Source organism: Topomyia yanbarensis, chromosome 2, assembly GCF_030247195.1.
Source record: "Topomyia yanbarensis strain Yona2022 chromosome 2, ASM3024719v1, whole genome shotgun sequence".
In the NCBI taxonomy this organism is placed as follows: Eukaryota; Metazoa; Arthropoda; class Insecta; order Diptera; family Culicidae; genus Topomyia; species Topomyia yanbarensis.
In genome coordinates, this window is record NC_080671.1 from 451,539,396 (window position 1) to 451,558,949 (window position 19,554).

Sequence of the window (19,554 nt, forward strand, 5' to 3'; positions counted from 1 at the left end):
CTGGGTTCTCTTCCCATATGTCAGTGGATTTGCTTTTGTGTGTGGTATGCTGGCGGAGCGGCAAAATCTGTGTACATACCTACATATAAATGAAGGCGATCCAAGTAGGTATGCTATACAGTGCTCGCTTTTGGGTGCAGCAGGCAGCAGTGGCAGAGAAGTATAGCTACGAGCAAAACATACAGCTGTGTGGTTCGCATTCGATGTTGGATGGATGAGCAGGCCGCGTGTAGCATAGGAGTATTCTATGCTCGCGCTCTCTCGCTCCGATTTTTGTTCTGAATGGGAAAATAAATGTGGCGAGGGGTGCGTTGATGGAATGTTTTCGGTCTCTATTAAATCCAAATAATGTTACACAAGTTTTTTTGTTGGGATTTGGAACCACCGCGACCATTGAGTTTGTCTATTGTGGTATAGGCACCCCTGCTTAAGGGGGAGCGGGGGTAAATTTTGGTCAATTCGTTTCATGCAAAGTTCTAAAAAAAATTAGAAAAAAGTTTTTTTTCACGCTGAAATCCTTACTGCCCCCTTAATATCGCATCGGTTCAGGCCGACGAGTTACCATTGAGGGTAATTGTCTATGTCCGATGGTGCGAAGTACCCCAGTCTGTATAATTCTTAGAATGAATTTAACTACCACGTTGGGATTTTCTAACCAGATTTCACAAGGACTTAGTATGGCCTTATTGAATTTTTTTTCTACGCGCTAATAGGGCTGAACAGTCGCAGAGCAAATGTTGAGAGGTCTCTATACATCTTCAAAAAATGACAATGAAAGTGAAAGTTATCATGTATTGTCTACCTAAGTCTACCTAATATTCCGAGCTTTCAGACTTATTTTGAAATATTGCAAACCAAAGAATTTTCAATCAAATGTTATAGGGTGATGTGCCTATTATGGCAGTAGAGCCTATTGTGACCCTATTTCGTACCCCTTGGTTTCGAACCAAGCATATGAGATAATGACAATATCGATTTGGCTAAAACAGGTGTGCAAAAAAGCTCAAGTTATATTCTTTATTTGTTGTGCACATACGTATTCAGAACTATCCACTAAATCCAACTTTTAATTAAAACAAAATCACCTTATTGAAATATCTGCTGATCCGCCTCACTCGCGTAGTGAACCGAAACAGGACGCAACGGCGCTTAGCAAAATAAACACTTTCGAGCCAGCATTTACCGCCTCATATCTCGTTATTCCGGCACAAATATATTAAATATTGCACGGATACATACCTTTATTTTAGCTGGAGAACCTTTTTACGATTATTTCACTTTAAAAGCACTCGTCAAACACTAGAATAGGCCTAGTGTTATAATAGGATAAAACTAAATACGGGGGTTCCTATTATTGGCATGTTTTACTGATATACTACCACAATCAAAACCAACTTTTTGCATCCATCATACAGAAAAGAATCACCAGTGCGGCCAAACCAAAACATGAACTTGAAAACATAATGTTATGCAATTTCAGGTATAAGTAATCAATTATTTCAAGTTATTCAACTAATTGTTGATTGCAGATATTTTATTTTCATCTGCACAAACAATTTGGATCGGGAGGAAGTAATGTGTGATGTGAATTTTATATTCCAGTTGTTAACTTTCGCATGGTTATTTCCTGCATGCGCAGTTCTGGGCGCTCTTCTACTAACAGCTGATGAGTTTCTTTCGTGTGCGTAATGTTTACGTTTGTTTTGATCGGCTGAAAAAAGCAGAATAATTCGTTTTACAAATCACGCGTTGGCGTCCATGATCTGGATACCTAGTTAGAATCGACGCAAATGAAATATGAGGCATTGCATTTCAACTAGATTGTTTTTCGATGAGGTGGAAATCGGCACACCCATGAGGCGATAATTGGAACGTTCAGGTGGGAATAGATGCACAGAATAGAACATTTATTTTCATTTATGCTGAAAATTGAGACAATTCTGCCAAATAAGCATTATACAGATGTTTAAGAAACAGTACACTGATACTTTATTCTGAAAAAGGTTATAGGTAATATGGCTTCTTTTTAAGTTGTTCAAAAAATAGTGCGACCCTCTCCATAATGGTGCCAAAATAGGCTCATCACCCTAATTGTTGTATTAACGAATGTAATCTAGATTGGCTCTGAAACCCGTTTGATGTTGCTGTCGTGATTGAGAATGGAAATCGCATTCGTTCTAAAAAGATCTGTCATAATGCAGAATCAGGCTAATTAACAAAAATAATGTGTGCAACAATAATTCTGATTACCGTCTGACCGTACATCCACATGCTTCTCATTCGATTATCGAACGCTGAATGAAGAACTTAGCACTAATTCTTATTCGATTAGGTCTTTTAAGTGCACCATATTGATGGCTCTGGCGGTTGAAGGTCATCCAGATATAATTTGACATGAAAAGAATACTAATCGCTGTACTATGCGGCGAATTCGTCTTCGAAAAGGTTACAAATATGATCGAGTACGTAAGCAATCCATACGAAGCCTCATTCAATAAGCAATGGCCCGCCCGTAAGCTGAGCTGCTGACAAACCTCGATGGATGTGATTTTATTGACGATAAAACCTATGTGATAGCCAAATTTGTACGAGTTTCGTGGCTCAATTTTTTCGCGGATGAGTTTGCGAAAAAAATTGTGATTTGGCAAAGGATCTGTCCCTGTGGTAAGAAAATCAACGTTTACGTGACAGATAATGCTATGAATTGGTAAGTAAAGAAAGTTCCTCAACAAACGGATGTTATGTTCCGTTCCGTTAAGTTGGTTACGTTTTGGGCAGACCCAAGCCAGCTTCCATTATAGCAAGGACAATGGTACAACAATGGGGTCCAGTTCATTCAAAAAGAGCAATACACCAAAGTATCCACAGTCCAGTAGCAAAGCATTTGGCGCTAATGAAGCAGAAACTGAAGATGAAGAGCACAATCTCCGGCGACATTCGTAGGTTGGCGAATTGGTGGAATTAGCGGGCCAAGAAGTTAACTGAAGAAAGTGTGCGCCGGATGATTATTTCCCGGGAATCCCGGGATTTTTGCTTTTCCCCTTTTTTGCAAAAGATTTACGACCATTAATAGAATTTCTGCAGGTAAAATTTCGATGTGCACATTTTTTAAGTCGTTATAAATATATATACAAATTGTATTTTATTGTTGACGAGACTTACAGTAGTATGTGGTACATTGGTCGGTGGTTTAGTGTTATTCTTAACTTGTATAATGTGAGCAGTTCTTACAAACATTTGTTTTGTGATAAAATTAAACACAGTCCACTAATTATTTTGGAATGCACCATATTTTTTCTATGAAATAATATTCCACTTTACTAACAGATGATAGTCTTCTGCTTGTAATTTCCACTATTTTTAAAAGAAACCATGAAAAAATGTCCAAAGGAAGAAGATGTATTGTATGAACTGAGCACAAGTTATCAATGTACAGGATTACTTAAATGATTTATACTACACCAAACAGACTAATCAGTAGATGACTGCGCAAGGATTTTTTTTTTCAAAATAGAATACAATAAAATAAATCGGTTTTCAAAACCACATCCAGGACACGAAGATTTTTTTTAAATAAACGCTATACATTTTTCATTGTTTATTCTGCATTCCCGGGATTTCTCGGGAATTTAGTTTTTTATTTACCGAGTACCAGGAAACACCCGGGTAATGGAAGGCATAATGAAGAATAATTTTTTTTTTAATTCGTTTATTTGACACGGCTCATAGCGGTAGCTCAACGGAGCCGTGGATCTTTTATACGTTTACAATACATGTAAAAATAAAAAATACAAACAAGACTTAATTAATTGGATCTCGTGCGCGCAACTTTTTATTGCGAGCGGAGACCCTCTTTCGCGAGGTCTGTTGGCAAACAGCGTCAGGGGGGTCATTTAATTCTCTCTTGTTTTTCACGTCCCGGTCGAAGCTGGCTTGGTGTCCGGGATCAGATGTTCTCCCTTGCTTCTTGCACTTATTGTTGATCAGTGTAAATCCGTCGTCATTGTTACTGCATTCGTTGCCGATGTTGCTTACAGTTGCTTTTGGGGTGCTGGATGATTCTTTTGCGGTTGTCATTGTGCTCTGAACAGCTGCCACAAATTTGGCCACCGTTTGTGGTTCAGGCATTGGTATTGAAAACTCTGTTTTAGGTTGGTTTGCCGTAGATGAGTTGGCAATCGTTTGAGATGCATTTTCCTCTGCATCTTCCGCGCAAGGTTGTCCATGATGAGCTGTCTGATTACAATACTTGCACGTAGGAGTTTGCCCCTCATGGGTGCATAGTGTAGTTTGCATAATTGTAGTTCCGTGAGTATTGAGTTTTATTGCCAAGTAGGAGGGTATAGGCCTTTCAACCCGCATCCTCACTACAAAAACGCCGTTAGGTGTAGCCGGGAAGAAGTTTCTCCAAGTATCAGGTGTAACGGATTCTACTTCTCCGTATTGCGACATGCATTTTGCAATTGGCTCAGGAGGGGTACGAGGTGATAGGTCATATAACCTTACATCTATATAATCATTCTCAATGTATACGGGAATCTTAATTCCAACGTTGTCACTTTCAACCACGTGTTTTAAATTGTTCTTCAAAACGAAACGCTCGGCTTGTGCTAACGTGTTGAATGATATTAACACTACATTGCGAAGATGATGGTACTGAAGGTACAAGACTTCCGCATGCCTAAGTTGCATTTTTACCTTCAGAAGGTATTCCACTTCACTAAAACTCGGTCGTTTTAAACAAAATTTAAAGTCAACGACCGCAGCGTTGGGTCGGAGTACAGCTTTTTCGTCAACTTTACTCATGATGACAAGAATAATCCGATATTTCCTTTGTTCTCGAGACAATGCACACTAGATCGAGAGGCCTGTTGTTCACTTGGCTCGATTGTACGACTGACTGCGGCAGAAGTAGAAAGTAGACTAAATAAATGATTTGTTTAAGTTTCTTTCCCAAAATAAAATATTATTACCTTTGTTTCGTCCTTAGACCTAAGAATCTGACCTTTATGGTTGACTGCAGAGTTTGAAAATTTCCCTTGTATAATCAGACATATTGACGATATGCCTGATATGGAAGAAAAAATGCTTTTCGGAAAACTAGCGCCAATTTCAAACTCTGGTTGGTTACAATGAAAATCTGGCCACAACTACAGATTCCTTGCCTCATCAACAAGTTACTGGCAAAGTGGGAACATCTCAGTAACACCAAAACAACATTCGGAACAAAATCCAGTACCGGTATTTTCGATACCATGCAATTTTTTTATGAAATATATGTAGAGTCTGTAGCGGGGCTCGTTTCCAAATATCGTTCAGCTTACGCCTTTGTGGGGAAATTAGGTGGGGCCATCATCATAATAATTCTAGAAGTTCAATATTACTAACTCCCGTTGTACTGAACGATATGTTTAAATTCCTGCACTATTCGGTCGAAATAAAATTTCAGCTATCTTCTACTAAATTTCAAAGTATTCACATTTAGCATAAGAATAAAAAAATGTTTTGATTTTTTTTATTAGCGACATTCTGAGTGTTGCACTGGGTGGCGTGTAATAAGGTTGTAGCCTAACTCATGCCTGTATTTGGTTTGCACATAAATCTTTATGTATAAAAGAACGAACGGCGATTTAGTAGCTAACAATTTTTTTTCCAGTCTTGATTAATTGCTACTAATGGATTCATGAAGAAATCTTTCAGTATACTCAGATGCCCAAAAAGATTGCCTTCCAGAAAATTATTGTTTCTTCGCAGCCTTAGTGCACTCTTTTTGGCTTCCATTTGCAGGTATTGATGCAGTGGAAGCTTATTAAGAGCTGCCTCTATGGCCTTTGTTGGTGTACTATACTTTGCTCCTGTTATGACCATGCAGGCCAAGCTTTGTAATTTTTTCTAGACAGTACATTTCTTTGTTTTCGGCCACCATACTAGTGCAGCATACACTATCTTGGGTCTTATTATAACTGCGTAGATCCATCGAATCATTTTAGGTTTAAGCCCTCATTTTTTTTCAAAAGTTTTCTTACTTACCCAGAGAGCATTTGTGGCTTTGCCTATTACCTGCTCTGAGTGTAATTTCCAGTTAAGTTTCTCGTATAGAATAACTTCTAAATAGTTTGCACTTGACGAATATTTCAGGATAGATCCATTAATTGTCAGACTTTTGAGCGCCACTTTTCTTCTGCGAGTAATCGGAACCAGAACTGCTTTGGAGGGGTAATGCAGATTGCATTCGATCTGTGATGATGTGGTCGAACTTCCCACGAACTATTATGACCACGTCGTCAGCAAACCCAATAACTTCAAAGCTGTTTCCGCAAGTTTATTCAGTAGATCGTCTACAATAAGTGACCATAACAAAGGCGACAATAGACCTCCTTGAGGACATCAGCATTTCTCTAATCCAGACTTTATTGCAAGGATCAAAGTTTATTTTTTCCAATGATTTTTTTTATCGATTTGTAAGATGCGTTATCGAAAGCACCCTCTATATCAAGAAATGCTACTAGAGCAATTTCTTTTTTCGCGAGAATGCTCTCTATTTTGGTTACTAATTTATGTAGAGCTGTGGCAGTAGATTTATTTGATTGGTATGTACATTGAGATTTGCTAAGGGGATTTAGTTTATTTTTTTTAACGGGCTGATAGAACTGCAGCTTATAGCTTGAGGGATCTCGGTCCGTCCCGCGAGACAAAATTTGCAAAATCGGAAGGATTAGCGACTGTCTGCCAATTAAACATCGGTTCTCGGGAGGAGGACTAAATTGTGCGCCTGTTTGTCTCGAAGTGTGTAACATCAAGTTCTCTATTTTGTCTGGTCCAATGTATCCTGCTCCTAACAACGCGTGCTAAGTCGTCAGTGATGCAATTAAAACTTCGCATTGATTCCGCTTCTATTTTCTTCTTGATCTCCTCAAGGGTCCCCTAGGTCTGAAGCGGATCAATCAACTGTTAAGTAAATCAGAGATCGCAGTCAACCGTGATGTCCGCGAATTTCATACATACATACAAACTATTTGACGCAAGTTTAGTTGTAATGTCGTGTCATCTAGTCTGTCATCCTATGGAAAATCATCCTACCATCGCCTTGGGGTCAACGTCATATTGGCAAATTTTGCATTGAATCCGCTTCTGTCTCTTCCTAATCTCCTTTTTGTCTCCTAGGTCCGAAGCAGATCAATCGACTATTAATTGAAACGGTAAACTAGCAGTATTAGTCCTTACTCGCGAATACTTTTCCTTCAACTGTGCTGTTTCATCTCTATCTTATAACATAACTCGATTATCCCTGTTCTAGTCAATATACATATTCATTACATTATGGACCAGGCAAACCCTTAATTTTTCTATTATTATTATCCTGAGTAGCTATACCAGTGAAGGTATTTTAGGATTTCGCAAAAAGAATCTCTGCCAATAAAGGTGTAAGAAATATTTATCCACTATTAATCATAAAGTTTGCTCGAACCGAATGTCCGCCTGGTTCGACTCGAATAGACCACACCGACCCGAAAGGGTTGCTTATCATTTTTGAGAGCGCTTGGTCGAGTTCAGTAATCATAAGAACAAGTCCTGAATAATTAACTATCTCTTAGGTGCCAGTCCTGCACTCCTTTCCTGAACTAGCCTCATACTCACGATCAAAAGAGTCGACAACTAGTAGGATCCACATGTCCCCCACCCAAGCGAATTGATCAACTTGCAAGTAGGAGCACATATCTACGAATCAGCCAAGAAGACTTCCGAATCAATGAGAATGGACCGTGCCAGTCGAAGGCCACAGGTCCAGCGCCATCTCGTACAGTGTCATTGTCATTTCTCAAGATGAGAACCTATAAAGCCCAACTGTTCGTATGTGCTAGTCCGTATAGATTTTGGTTTGCTGAAACGAAACAAGAAAAGCAAAACAAAACAATTGTGATTAGTATCGTAGTTATAATAAATAAGTAAACGATTTCTCATCTGTTGTCTGTTTCCCTGTTCGCAGTCCTCCCTCCTGTTCCTGATCTGTTTGGGCCACTGGCTTTCCGTTTCCTTGGCTGTCACGCTCTGTGCCTAAATTGATGTTGCTTCTCAGTTTTGCACGACCCAGGGGGAACTTGGCCTTGATCCCAATGCTCTGTCGCCGATGTTACGTGATATTCGTTATGGAATATTCTTTGTTTGGGGGCCATTCATAAACAATGTTGTTCGTTTTTTTATCCCTGATCCGCTGATACGTATAAAATTCATTTTTAGTTATTATCTCGTTACGTGACGCTCTTCCCCTATTGTCAATATCCGATATCATTTATGAATGGTCCCCTGGTGATATATTTAGAGCAGACAATCCAATGTAAAATAGGATTGACAGGATTTTAGTGCGCTCTTGGCGCCTTGTTTCACATCTTCATGTTTGTTATACATACTAAGAATACCAAAGCATGTGATATGATGACCGGAAGATTAGAGAAGCAACTCCTCCCCTTCTCCCCAGATTTGCTAAGGGGATTTAGTTGTAAATATTTTGTTTTTATGTGCTCGTGAATTATCTTCTCCATAACTTTAAGCACGGTAGATGTTAGGCTTATTGGTCTAAAAGATTTTGGGTTTGCTTTCTTTTTTTACTGGTTTTAGGAATGAAAACAACGCGAAATTGGCTCCATATGTTTGGTATGTGACCAAGTTTTAAACATGCTTCAAAGATTGTTGCTAAGGAATCAAGCAGTGCGTCTCCACCCATCTGTAGAAGTGCAGGAAAAATACCATCCCTTCCAGGAGTTTTGAATGATTCAAAGAAATTCACGGCCCACTCAATTTTAGATTGTGTGAATATGGTGTTAGGTAGGGATGAATAGTTGGCCTCCAGCTCTCTTCAACCCCTATTCCTATTCCTTCGTCCCTCGGTACTAAATTTGACCCTGGAAAATGTGTTTCCATCATTATTTCCAGAGTTTCTTCTGAATTTATAGTGAAATTACCATTTGGTTTCTTTAAATTTCCGAGGCCATTTGAATTGTCTTTAGAAAGTACTTTTTGTAACTTTGCTATTTCTGGGATTCTTTCAATGTTCTCACAATAGGACCTTCAGCTTATTCTTCGTGATTTTCTTAACTCTTTATTGTAGGTTGTCAGGGCCTTTTTATATTCTTCCCATTGGTCCGAAGTTTTTGCTCTATTAAGAAGCATCCGAAATTTTTTGTTTTTTGAAAATATTAAAAGTTCTGTTCCCCCACCTGTTTGAGATTTCTTCCTTAACTGGACAGCTGGCATCATACGCCTGTATAATGCTTTCAGTGATATCTTTTGCAACTTTGTCCGGTTGTTTTGTTGTTTCAATTGTACTATTAGATAAAAAGCTTTAAGATTGTACTTTTGACTTATACCTTTCCCAGTTGGTGTTTCCAGGATTTTTGTAGATAACTTTGATTCATTCGCCACTATGTATATGTATTCAAAAAGGTCTTCGCCTCTTCTGGTAATGTCGGTACTTCCCCATATGGTATGATGGGCGTTCGTATCGCACCCAATAATGAAATGTTTATTTCATTTCATTTTGCAGAAACTAATAAAAGCAGTTAATTCGGGTGGAGGTACCGTATCCATATCTCCGGGAAAATAGGCTGAAACTATATAAGCTTCGGTTTCCCCCCGTGTTGTGGGAATCTCCAATCGAATCGCAACTACATCTTTAGTAATAAATTGTGATATGGGTACGAAATTGATCCCCCTTTTTATTAGAATAGCTGTTCGAAGGTTAGGACAATTTTCATCATATATCAGCTTACCTGTTTGTGCACCGATTCCAAGAACTTGGTAATTATGCGCCCAGGGTTCTTGTATAAGTGCTAGGCGTATATTTTCTTTCAAGAATCTTCGGCAAAGGATGGTCTTCTGAGAGCCTAATACATTTTTGGTCCTTTGAAGGTCCAGAGTGAGTTTGCTCATTAGACCCAGAATAATTTTAGTTCTTTGGACGCCCAAATATATTTCGGTTGTTTTAAGACCCAGAAAGAATCCTTCCGGTCCTTCGAAGACTCCGGAACACTCCGGTCCCTTTGGGACCTAGAACCTTTCCGGTCTTCTGGAGGCCCGGTAAAATTATAGTCCTTTGAAAGCCCAGAAACTGTCTGGTCTTTCGAAAGCCCAGCAGTATTTCCGTGCTTTGAAGGCCCAGCAGCATTCCCGTCCTTTGAAGGCCCAGAACGGTTTTGGTCTTTTGAAAGTCCTGAATGTTTTTTGTCCTTCGAACAACCAGAAAGACTCCAGTCCTTAAATTGCCCAGAGGCGTTCCAGTCCTTCGAATGCCTCGAATAACTCCGGTCCATTGGTTCGCCTGAACTTTTCTGGTCCTTCGTAAGCCAAGAGCTTATCTGTTCCACCGGGAGCCAAGAGTAACTCGAGTTCTTTAAGTTCCCAGAAAGATATTGGTCGTAAAATTGCTTTGGCGACTTTGAGCCAAAGAGGGTTTAAAATTTGAATTTGTTTTTGAGAGGACTCTATATTCGGTAAATTTTTATCGGTTTCAGTGGATTCCGGGACATTTAGGTTTCCAGTACTTAAAGAACTTACCGTTTTCTCGTCATTTGATACTAGCATTTCATCTAAGTTCGGTTTATACATACCTTTTTTTCGTAGATTTGTTTGCCAAAACTTGTAGTTAATAAGGAAGTTACTCGCTTTAAAATGTTGCATGGAGGCCTCATCAACAGTGAACATGTTTCTCGAAAAGAGTGTTACGTAGAATTATTTTCAATTTGTCGGTGCTCTAGCCATCGTTTTAGCTCTCTATGTAAATCTTGATAGTGTCGTTGTCGTCATTCACACTTTGAGGGAAAAAGCCAATCATCGCGTCTAATCTTGGTATATAGTTCGCGTCAACTGCCATTAACTGAGCGTTTTCCCACGGGATTAGCGTAGGAACCACAGCGTCTAGCCAATCCGTCGTTTCCGTGTCTAGACAGTTTATCAGCAGATGTCCGGTTCGTTACCAGCAGTTGGTAAACTTAGGCTTGAAAGACTCTTTCCTTTGCTGTATGACTTTTTTAGAATGGCCTCCTGTACTATATTCATTTGGTTCATCATCAGTTGGATTTGTGGGTAGTCCTTTGCCAGTATTCCTCGCTTTACCCATTTGGCCACGTCACTGCAGGTCGGTTGTTGTTCGCATGTACAAGACTGGATTTTGCAACCGCGTGGCCATTCCTATATACGCGTGCGTTCTTGGATGGTCACGCGGACCTTCATTCTGATAGTTTTCGGTGTACAATTCAAATTCTGACAAGGAGTAAGTTACCCGATATCACTATCCTATATCCTCGGTCATGTCGCCATGTAACGTGGTAATTGATCCAATTGAAGACATGGACCTAGTCTGCTGATATCAAGGATAGAAACATCCGGAAGTGACCGATTCATGATCGTGCGACCGCGGGATTTTTTAGGTTCACGCTTGAGACCGCGTTTGAAAATTTATAGGAGCTGAGACATTCACTTTATCACCGCGATGTTATCATGTTTTCGAGAGCGCGGGTGTAGGTGCCGTGGATGGTCCCGAAGGGCTCAAGCATTTGTATATTAGCATGTTTGTCACGTGTATGTGACATCGCGTGTATAATTTTGGTTTAATAATGATGTAGTGTGTATTTCTTGTTTGATCGCGCGCGAATCGTGAGTCTGATGCTTAATTTTTAGTGCATGGTACAGCTGGTAGATGAGAGTCCGTTTCCCCATATCACTAGAATTCCAGGTCATGTCACCATGTTGTTTAGTGAATATGAGTGTCACTTTTTTGATAGGTTCAACTTTTTTCATGTAAGCGAAATCGCGGGCGTAAGTATGTATGGATTAGTGCAATTGCATGGTCGCGTTTGTGGTCAGACTTGTGTTATCGCGAAGGCCCCGAGCGTTTTTTTTTTGAGAGTTGTCCTACTGGAGCTGTAGAGCTAGGTTCTCGGAAGGGCTCCCCGTCAGAATCACATACTACAATTTGCAGACGAGACAGGCAATGTCGCCCAATAAAACACTGCAATAGGCCAATTGTAGCGGGCCGTGATTCTGAATGTGATATTCTTTGTACGGTTCAGGCATGTGCGGGCGTAGGGACTCGGAATCGCGTGTATCATCGCGAAGGGCTCGAATATTTGTACGTTAATGTGCTCGATCGCGTGTGCGTTTGTATGTCGCGTGTGCTAACGTGTAACTTCGCGTGCATAAATTCTATTTCATAACCGTGTGCCTTTCGTATATTCGCGTGTGTTCTAGAATGATCGCGCGCGGACCGTGAATCTGATACTTAATTTTTTGTGTACGGTTCAGATTCCAGAAGGAAGTGGGTTCTTCCATATCATTAGAGATCCCAACCATGTCGTCGTAGAACGCGTGGTCTAGTGGATATGAGCTTTATTTTTTTTTGATTGGTCCAACTGAATGTATGGACCTAAATTGCTAGAATAAAGGTTAAAGATTTCCGGACGTGACCGATTCATGATCGCGCATTTGCGGGTTGGCGTTTGAGATCGCGTTTGTAACTTCGTAAGTACTAAAACGTTCACACAATTGCCGCAGTGTTATCAAGTTTACGCGATCGCGGGCATAGGTGTGCGTAGATGATCGCGAAGGGCTTAAGCGTTCGTATGTTGACGTGTTTGTCCCGTGTGCTCGCGTGTATGTGACTTCGCGTGTATAAATTCGATTTTGAAACCCTGCGGCGATTTATATATTCGCGGACCGTCATTCTGATCTTTAGTTTTCGGTGTACGGATCACATTCTGACAGGGAGAGAGTTACACCATATCACTAGAGTTTCCGGTCATGTCGCCATGGAACGTTTTGTCTAGTGGATATGGTAGTTATTTTTCAATTTTATTATTTTTTTAATAATTAACAAGGACCTAGATTGTTTGTACCGAGGATAGATACTTCCGGACGATCCCGATTCATGATGGCGCGAGCGCGGGAGTTTGTAGGTTGACACTTGAGATCGTGTTGGTAAGTTTATGAGTGCTGAGATTTTCACCTTATCACCGGGGTGTAATCATGTTTGCGAGTTCGTGGGCGTAGGTTACTTGGAAAATCGCGAGGGGCTCTAACGTCTGTGCGCTGACGTGATTTTGCAAGGTGTGTTCTTGAATGGTCACGCGAACCGTGAGTCTGATATTAAATTTTCGGTGCGCGGTTAGAATTCTGGCAGAATATCGATAGGGTTCCCGGTCATGTTGCCATGAGACGTGTTGTCTAATAGGTATGAGCGTATTTTCTTAATTGGTCCAGCTGAAGGCATTGACCTAGGCTTCTAGGATCAAGGATAGACTTCCGGACGTGTGAGTGTTAAGACGTTCACTATCACCATCTTTGCTGACCCAGCTGAAGGCGGGTGTAGAATGGCAGTATAGGACTCGAAAAGAAAATGAGAGACGTAATAGATTAGATAGGTACAAGATACAGCTGAATTTATGATAATCACATGAAAGATATACATTAGTACTTCAAACTCTACCAATACTTGAATAGCCAACCACCACACATAGCACATAATTTCCAATTATCTATTTGTTACTAGTTGATTGTCGGCTATGAGAGGGTAAATAGAGGAAAGGTATGTAACAGAAAAAAAGCTCATATCAGCCCTCCCGGCCTCCTCGATACACCACTATCGAGGCGTATTGTAATCAACATCCTGAAGCGGACTTCTTATATAAATAAAAATTCTGAGTAGTCATAAGAATTGGTGGATTATTAACATGAGAACTTATTAACCTCTAGTAGTAGAACCTGGTGCAAATAGAAACTAAAAAGAGCGAATGTCCTTATATTGAGATAACTCTATTGAATCTATTGTGGTTTGATGATGTTTACAATATCGTCAATCCCATCAACCTGCGAGAGCGATAAAGAAATAAATATGACATGCATCTGATCATCTCTCATAGATGACAGTCCATTGATCCGAATCGAATGACTCGATCACTATGCTCAAGATCAAATGAGTCCCCGAACAACCGAACCAGTATGTTCCCCCATTTGAAAGTAGAAACATCCATATCAGCCGTCCGCCAAAACACTCGATCGAATGATTATTAGTCATGAGACGCAGAGATCAATGAACCAGCACTCGCTCTGATCTCCCACTCTTATCGACCAAGCAAGAGTACGCGCCCATTAGGCTCATCACCCAAGCCCAGGGAGTAGAGTTAGTACTGTTATTGAATATTAATTGAACAACACATGTACCATACAATAAAACTACTTGGAATCGTCTAAATGCCAGAAAATGATATATATTTACCATTAACGACAATTAATTCCGTTAGATGTTTCTCATGCTATGCTGGACGGGAATGGATGATTGACGTGCGTCGGTAAATTAATCGCACCTTCATTTATCCAATCCGAATGAATCGAATCGAATGCACGAATTGAACACCAGTAAAAAGTGACCAACGAATCCCAAGAAGGATCACCCACTATTCCATCATATAAGCCAGTTCTGCATCCATTCCCTGGTCCATATGTCACAAATACTCAGACGCCCACATACACAGATAGACACACGACTAGCACACAATTGTACACTAGTACCAAAAACTACAATTACAACACAACACAACTAATAGGGTTCTACCGTTATTTTTTTTAATGCGGCTGTGCACGTTGACGAGATCGACCGATAAATCGACACACAATGACTTCCACGGCGAGCCGTGCTCACAAAGACTGCCGTTTAGCTGTTGAACAATGTCTGCAAACACAGCCCTCAGAAAAAGTCAATCCACGGCGACGCGCCAATCGGCCACACCAGTGCGCACAGGCTCTTAGTTGACTGTTAGTTTGGGCTGGTGCAAAGTATGAAAAAACACAAAACATAAAAAAGGCCCATAAGCCCTCTCGGTCTCCTTGATGCACCACTATCGAGGCGTAATGCAATAACCATCTTAAAGCAGTTGTCTTCCAGAGCTTCTTTAAAAATGACTCTTAAATATGCTTGAAGATGTTTGCAATACCGTCAAACCCGTCAACCTAGGGGAGGGTATATAATATATAGAGGGAATTGGGCCAATTCGGGCCTAGTAAGGGTTTATGAGCTATAGAACTGAAATGTGTTAAGCGAATCACAAATAAATATTTTTCCTAAAAGCCTGATCAATTGCGCACATTTATTTTCTAAGGCGACATTTTCCGATCTTTTACCGTATTGTGTATAAACGGTTCTGCGCAAAAGTACATGAAAGGTCCTAATTACCGCAACCCTGTTACAACTCGGACCACGGAGAAATGAATTCCTATTTTGGCCTAAGTAATAATTGATAGTCTCACCCAAAATGGGATATAAATAAAAGATATTATCCGGCAGATCTAATATCACGATAATGCACTTGATTTACTTAATTGTTGTTGTCAACAAAAATCTTGTTTTTCGGCTTACGCATTTTTTAAAAAAAATAGCGGTCCGAAGCAACATTCGCTCCTAGCGCACGCACACGAAAACTAAGAACCGCAATATTTGGTGAGACAGAACAGAGCTACATGACAGTCATGAAAATGATATATAGGCTTTTTATTATATTACCATAGCTGAGAAACAGCTGGGGGTTGGAATTGACCAGCGGTCCGAAAAGCCCCACTTCCACCTATTATTGTGAGAAGTTGTAATATCAGTGCGTTTTGAAGATCGGTATATCGGTATGTAAGTATGTATATCGATGTAATATTTCAACTCCCCAGCCGACGACAAAAATACAAAAGCACCGACCACTCTCGCTGTGGAGAATAAGTCGGACAAGCATTGCCCTCTGCCACAGCTAACAGGATAAGTAAAGCAGGCAGGAAAGTGGCAACGTCTGGGAAGTACAATGCGATGTCTTCCGGGATTGTTGCTAGGCTCAAGTTTGGTTATTGAAACGAAGCTTTTCACTCTGGTCAACAGTTAATGCCCGCTGCAGGTGCCACCAGTACTAACAACATCATCAGTAAAGGCGTCAACTTAAATAAAATCATATAAGTATTTTACTTTATTTTGTTTCTTTTAAATACTTATCCTATTCGGCCGAAAATCGTTTTTTTTTCTGCGTACCGTATATTCGGCATAAATCAAAATCGGCTTGTATTCGGCCCGAATAATCGGTGCATCTGTAATCGTCTTGATGTCCAAGAAATCGTATGATCCTTTCAACGATACTATTGACGTGTTCATTCTTCTGCTGAGGCGCTTTATTTACTGCGAGTCGACAGCTGATTTGAGCATCTTAATTTTTTTTTTCAGTGTCGTTTGTTGGCAGTCTTTCTAGGCCAATTTGTTCTGGATTCTGCCTATCTACTATAAAATAACATAGTTATGGAATGTGTCTTTCGGCTTCGTCACATCAGAATCCGACACTAACTTAGTGACAAATTGACGCTAGCTCCAACAAACAGAAACACAATTTGTGTTCCTAGGCAAACTCCTAGTCAAGCCTTATATCCTGCAAAAAAGGAGCTGGCGAATAAAAGGTTTTCAGTCGCGCTCGTCTAATATTTTTAACAAATATCACAACACACAAAAAGCGGTAAGATGATTTTATCATCTTCGGTTCAGAAAAAATCATCAGAAGAAAAAAAATTTCAAAAAACAACGAAAAGATCAGATTGTATAATCCCTGCTGCTACAAAACGTTTGTTAACATGTGGTTAACAAACTTCCTCAATTTCCATTTCTACAGGAGACTAAAACGTCGTCTATTTGAAGAACAGTTATTTGCATTTATGAGATACGACAAATTTACTGCCCACTAAAACACTGAAACCTAGACCAAAAGTTTAGTGTCAGTACTACGTCACATTTCTATTTTGTTGAAATGCCTGTTCTATGGTTCGGACAATTTAATGTAGCTCAGAACATGTGTTCACATTTACTGCCAGACATTACAAAACAGTAGCAGCTGTTTCCATAAGCGCTAAAAAGGATCCTTCCGCAGTCTAGAAGAGACGAAAAAAGGAAGTACACCCTCCAAAAAGCAGGTAGAATGAGCTGCTGTACCTAACATAAAAGGGACATCCTTTTACGTCTTTCGTGGTTATCAGTTTTCATAGACACGTGCCAATCATGTGTGCGTCGATCTAGTTTTAAAATGGTTCTAATTCTGACCCGACAAAGTTCTGGGTATTGGTTTGTCCTTTTCGATCTCTTCTAATCATGGAAAGCAAATATCTACGCGATTTAATTATCTTGATAATTTAAAAAAAGTAGTAGCAGTAAACCATGAGATTTTTCATCGAATTTGACAGATCGCGTTTATTTACAAAATACCGCACCGATTCAACTTTGAAATTGGTGAACCGAAATACGAAAATGAAAATCTTTCTTACCGTCGACCATGTCACCCAACGTCAAGTGTGTCATCTGTGAAACCGTGCTGAAATACGACCGCGAAGACGCGAGTAATCTAATCCAGCATCTACGAGATTATCACTGTGATAGTAAAAGAATGGAAAAGTTATTTAAAGATAAACAGTCCCATTATAGCAGCGTAAATCGCCGACCGGCGGAACCGGAGCAAACAATTCTTGAAATGGAATCCCTACCGGTGATGGTGATGGAAACTCAAGAACACTGCATTCACGACCACCGAGATTGTAGTGTGAAAGATGTTATCGAAAAAACTGTTGGATCTACCACCGATGCGTCCACAGCTGACGTCAAAATCGAACAGTCCCTCTCAAGTTCGGACGAGAGTGAACTATCTACAGTAACCAGTAGGGATGCTCTGCAGGAGAAATTAATACACGGACCATCAAACCAGGGTCGAAAGAAGCAGGTTTTATACAAGAGAACCTATCGTCCTCGAAAAGCGATCCGGACCTGTCGAAGAGTGCTGTACCGAACCACGGTGGAGAATTGGCGTCCCGGAGGTCTTAGGATTACTTGTCCCGTCTGTGGGAAATGTCGCATTCCAGTGATACGGTCTCATTGTGAACAGGAAACTAGATCTTCGGTATGGGCATCTTTTCTTGCTTGCTGTTGGCCGTTTTGCTGTTTACCGTGTTGTTTTCCGAAACCGAAACGAGAATTTTTGCATTGTTCCATGTGTGAGGCCTTTCTAGCGATTTACGATTACGAAAGGGATTGCATACAGCCGAATTTTGATCTGTTTGAAGGTGGATAGCACATTCTTGCTTTTGAAAATTACTTAGTTTTAAGAGAATCGTTCACAAATATATTTCATAAGCTGTTGAATTGCTTAATTATTTGATAATTACCTTGACCTGACAAATTGTTATACCACCAGGTTCTATATACTAAATCAATAGCAAATTTGCATAGTACTTACACGCTCTCAGAAAAGCTAGCCATACATTCACGGACACTGCTAATTTGGGTTTCGTCGCATGTTTGGTCCGGTTCCGGCAGATTCGGAGCACTCATTGTCTACACTTTAGTTTATTAATCCAATCAAATCAAAGCCTGTCGGATTAACTTTTTTTTCAGAATGTTATTAAAAATGGTGGCACTTAAAACGCTCGATTCACAACCGTTATTCAAAGAAACTACGAAACGAAACCACTCACCAGCAACCACTGCACACACCGCTCGGTTTTTATTATTTTAAAATAAAACAACACACTAAACTTGGCACGAAATCCGTTATAGATTTACGAAACAAGCGACGAAAATATTACAACCAACACCAACGGCAAAAAGACATGCACTTTTACTGCGATCGCCTTGCAACATGCGCGAAAAGAGCGTTATTTTTATGTTTATGTTTTCTTTCAAACTGCGAGCCGATACAAAAATGACATTTGGCGCCGCCGACGCGTTGTATCGCACGAATACATTCAAAATCGTATCTCGATGGCAGCGGGACAGAGGAAAACGAACCACAGAAGTAATTTGTTTCGAGGGGTCAGCTAGCAAAGAATTACTCATAGAATTCCATATCAACATTAGAATAGGGCTAACAAGATTTGTAAACAAACTTTTGTTTCGCTGATTTCTCTTAATTTGTAGTATTTTCAACCCAGAAGACATTTGAAATTGATTCTACCAAGGGTAAAGATGTTGATTTATGTGTATCTTTCATGAAATTCGACTCGACAGCGGAGTAATGAGCGAAATAAGTTTGTTTATAAAAATCTCATTAGCCCTTTTGAAGAATTGATATTGAATTAACGTTTCAAATATTAATGTTTAATGTTCGACGCAGAGCTCTTCACAATAATATTTTATTATCGATTTTTCAGTCCAACGAAAAAAATACAGTAAATTAACATTGGATGTCGCATAATCATCTCTTTTTCACTGCAAAAGAGATATTTTTTCGCGCGCGTTATGCCGTACTGTATTTCCAAATATTACACGTGTAATTATACCGTAATAGCTTGCTTAAACATATTCGAAGCATTGATTTAGCTGTTTTTAGATGAATAAAACATTACAATTTGTTCAACTGTCATGTCATATTCATAAAAATGTCGATAAAACATTTTTTCGATTGTCTCGTGGTGAACGACGGCCCAAATTGTCACGGTTTGTACTAAAAAAATCGCCACTATAGCTGTGCAGTGTGCATTCAAAACACAATTAACATCGGCGGTTAG

At 39.9% G+C, this 19,554-nt stretch overlaps 1 protein-coding gene across 1 annotated transcript in view; it reads right to left on the reverse strand.

Annotated features, from left to right (window-relative positions):
- Positions 1–18,695, reverse strand: part of LOC131685822 (centrosomin) — an 87,109-nt gene extending 68,414 nt beyond the window's left edge. Inside the window, exon 1 of the mRNA XM_058969780.1 lies at positions 18,285–18,695. Within this exon, the coding sequence (XP_058825763.1) occupies positions 18,285–18,379 (95 nt within the window). The 5' untranslated portion in view covers positions 18,380–18,695. The remainder of the gene's footprint in view (positions 1–18,284) is intronic.
- Positions 18,696–19,554: the final 859 nt, after the last annotated feature.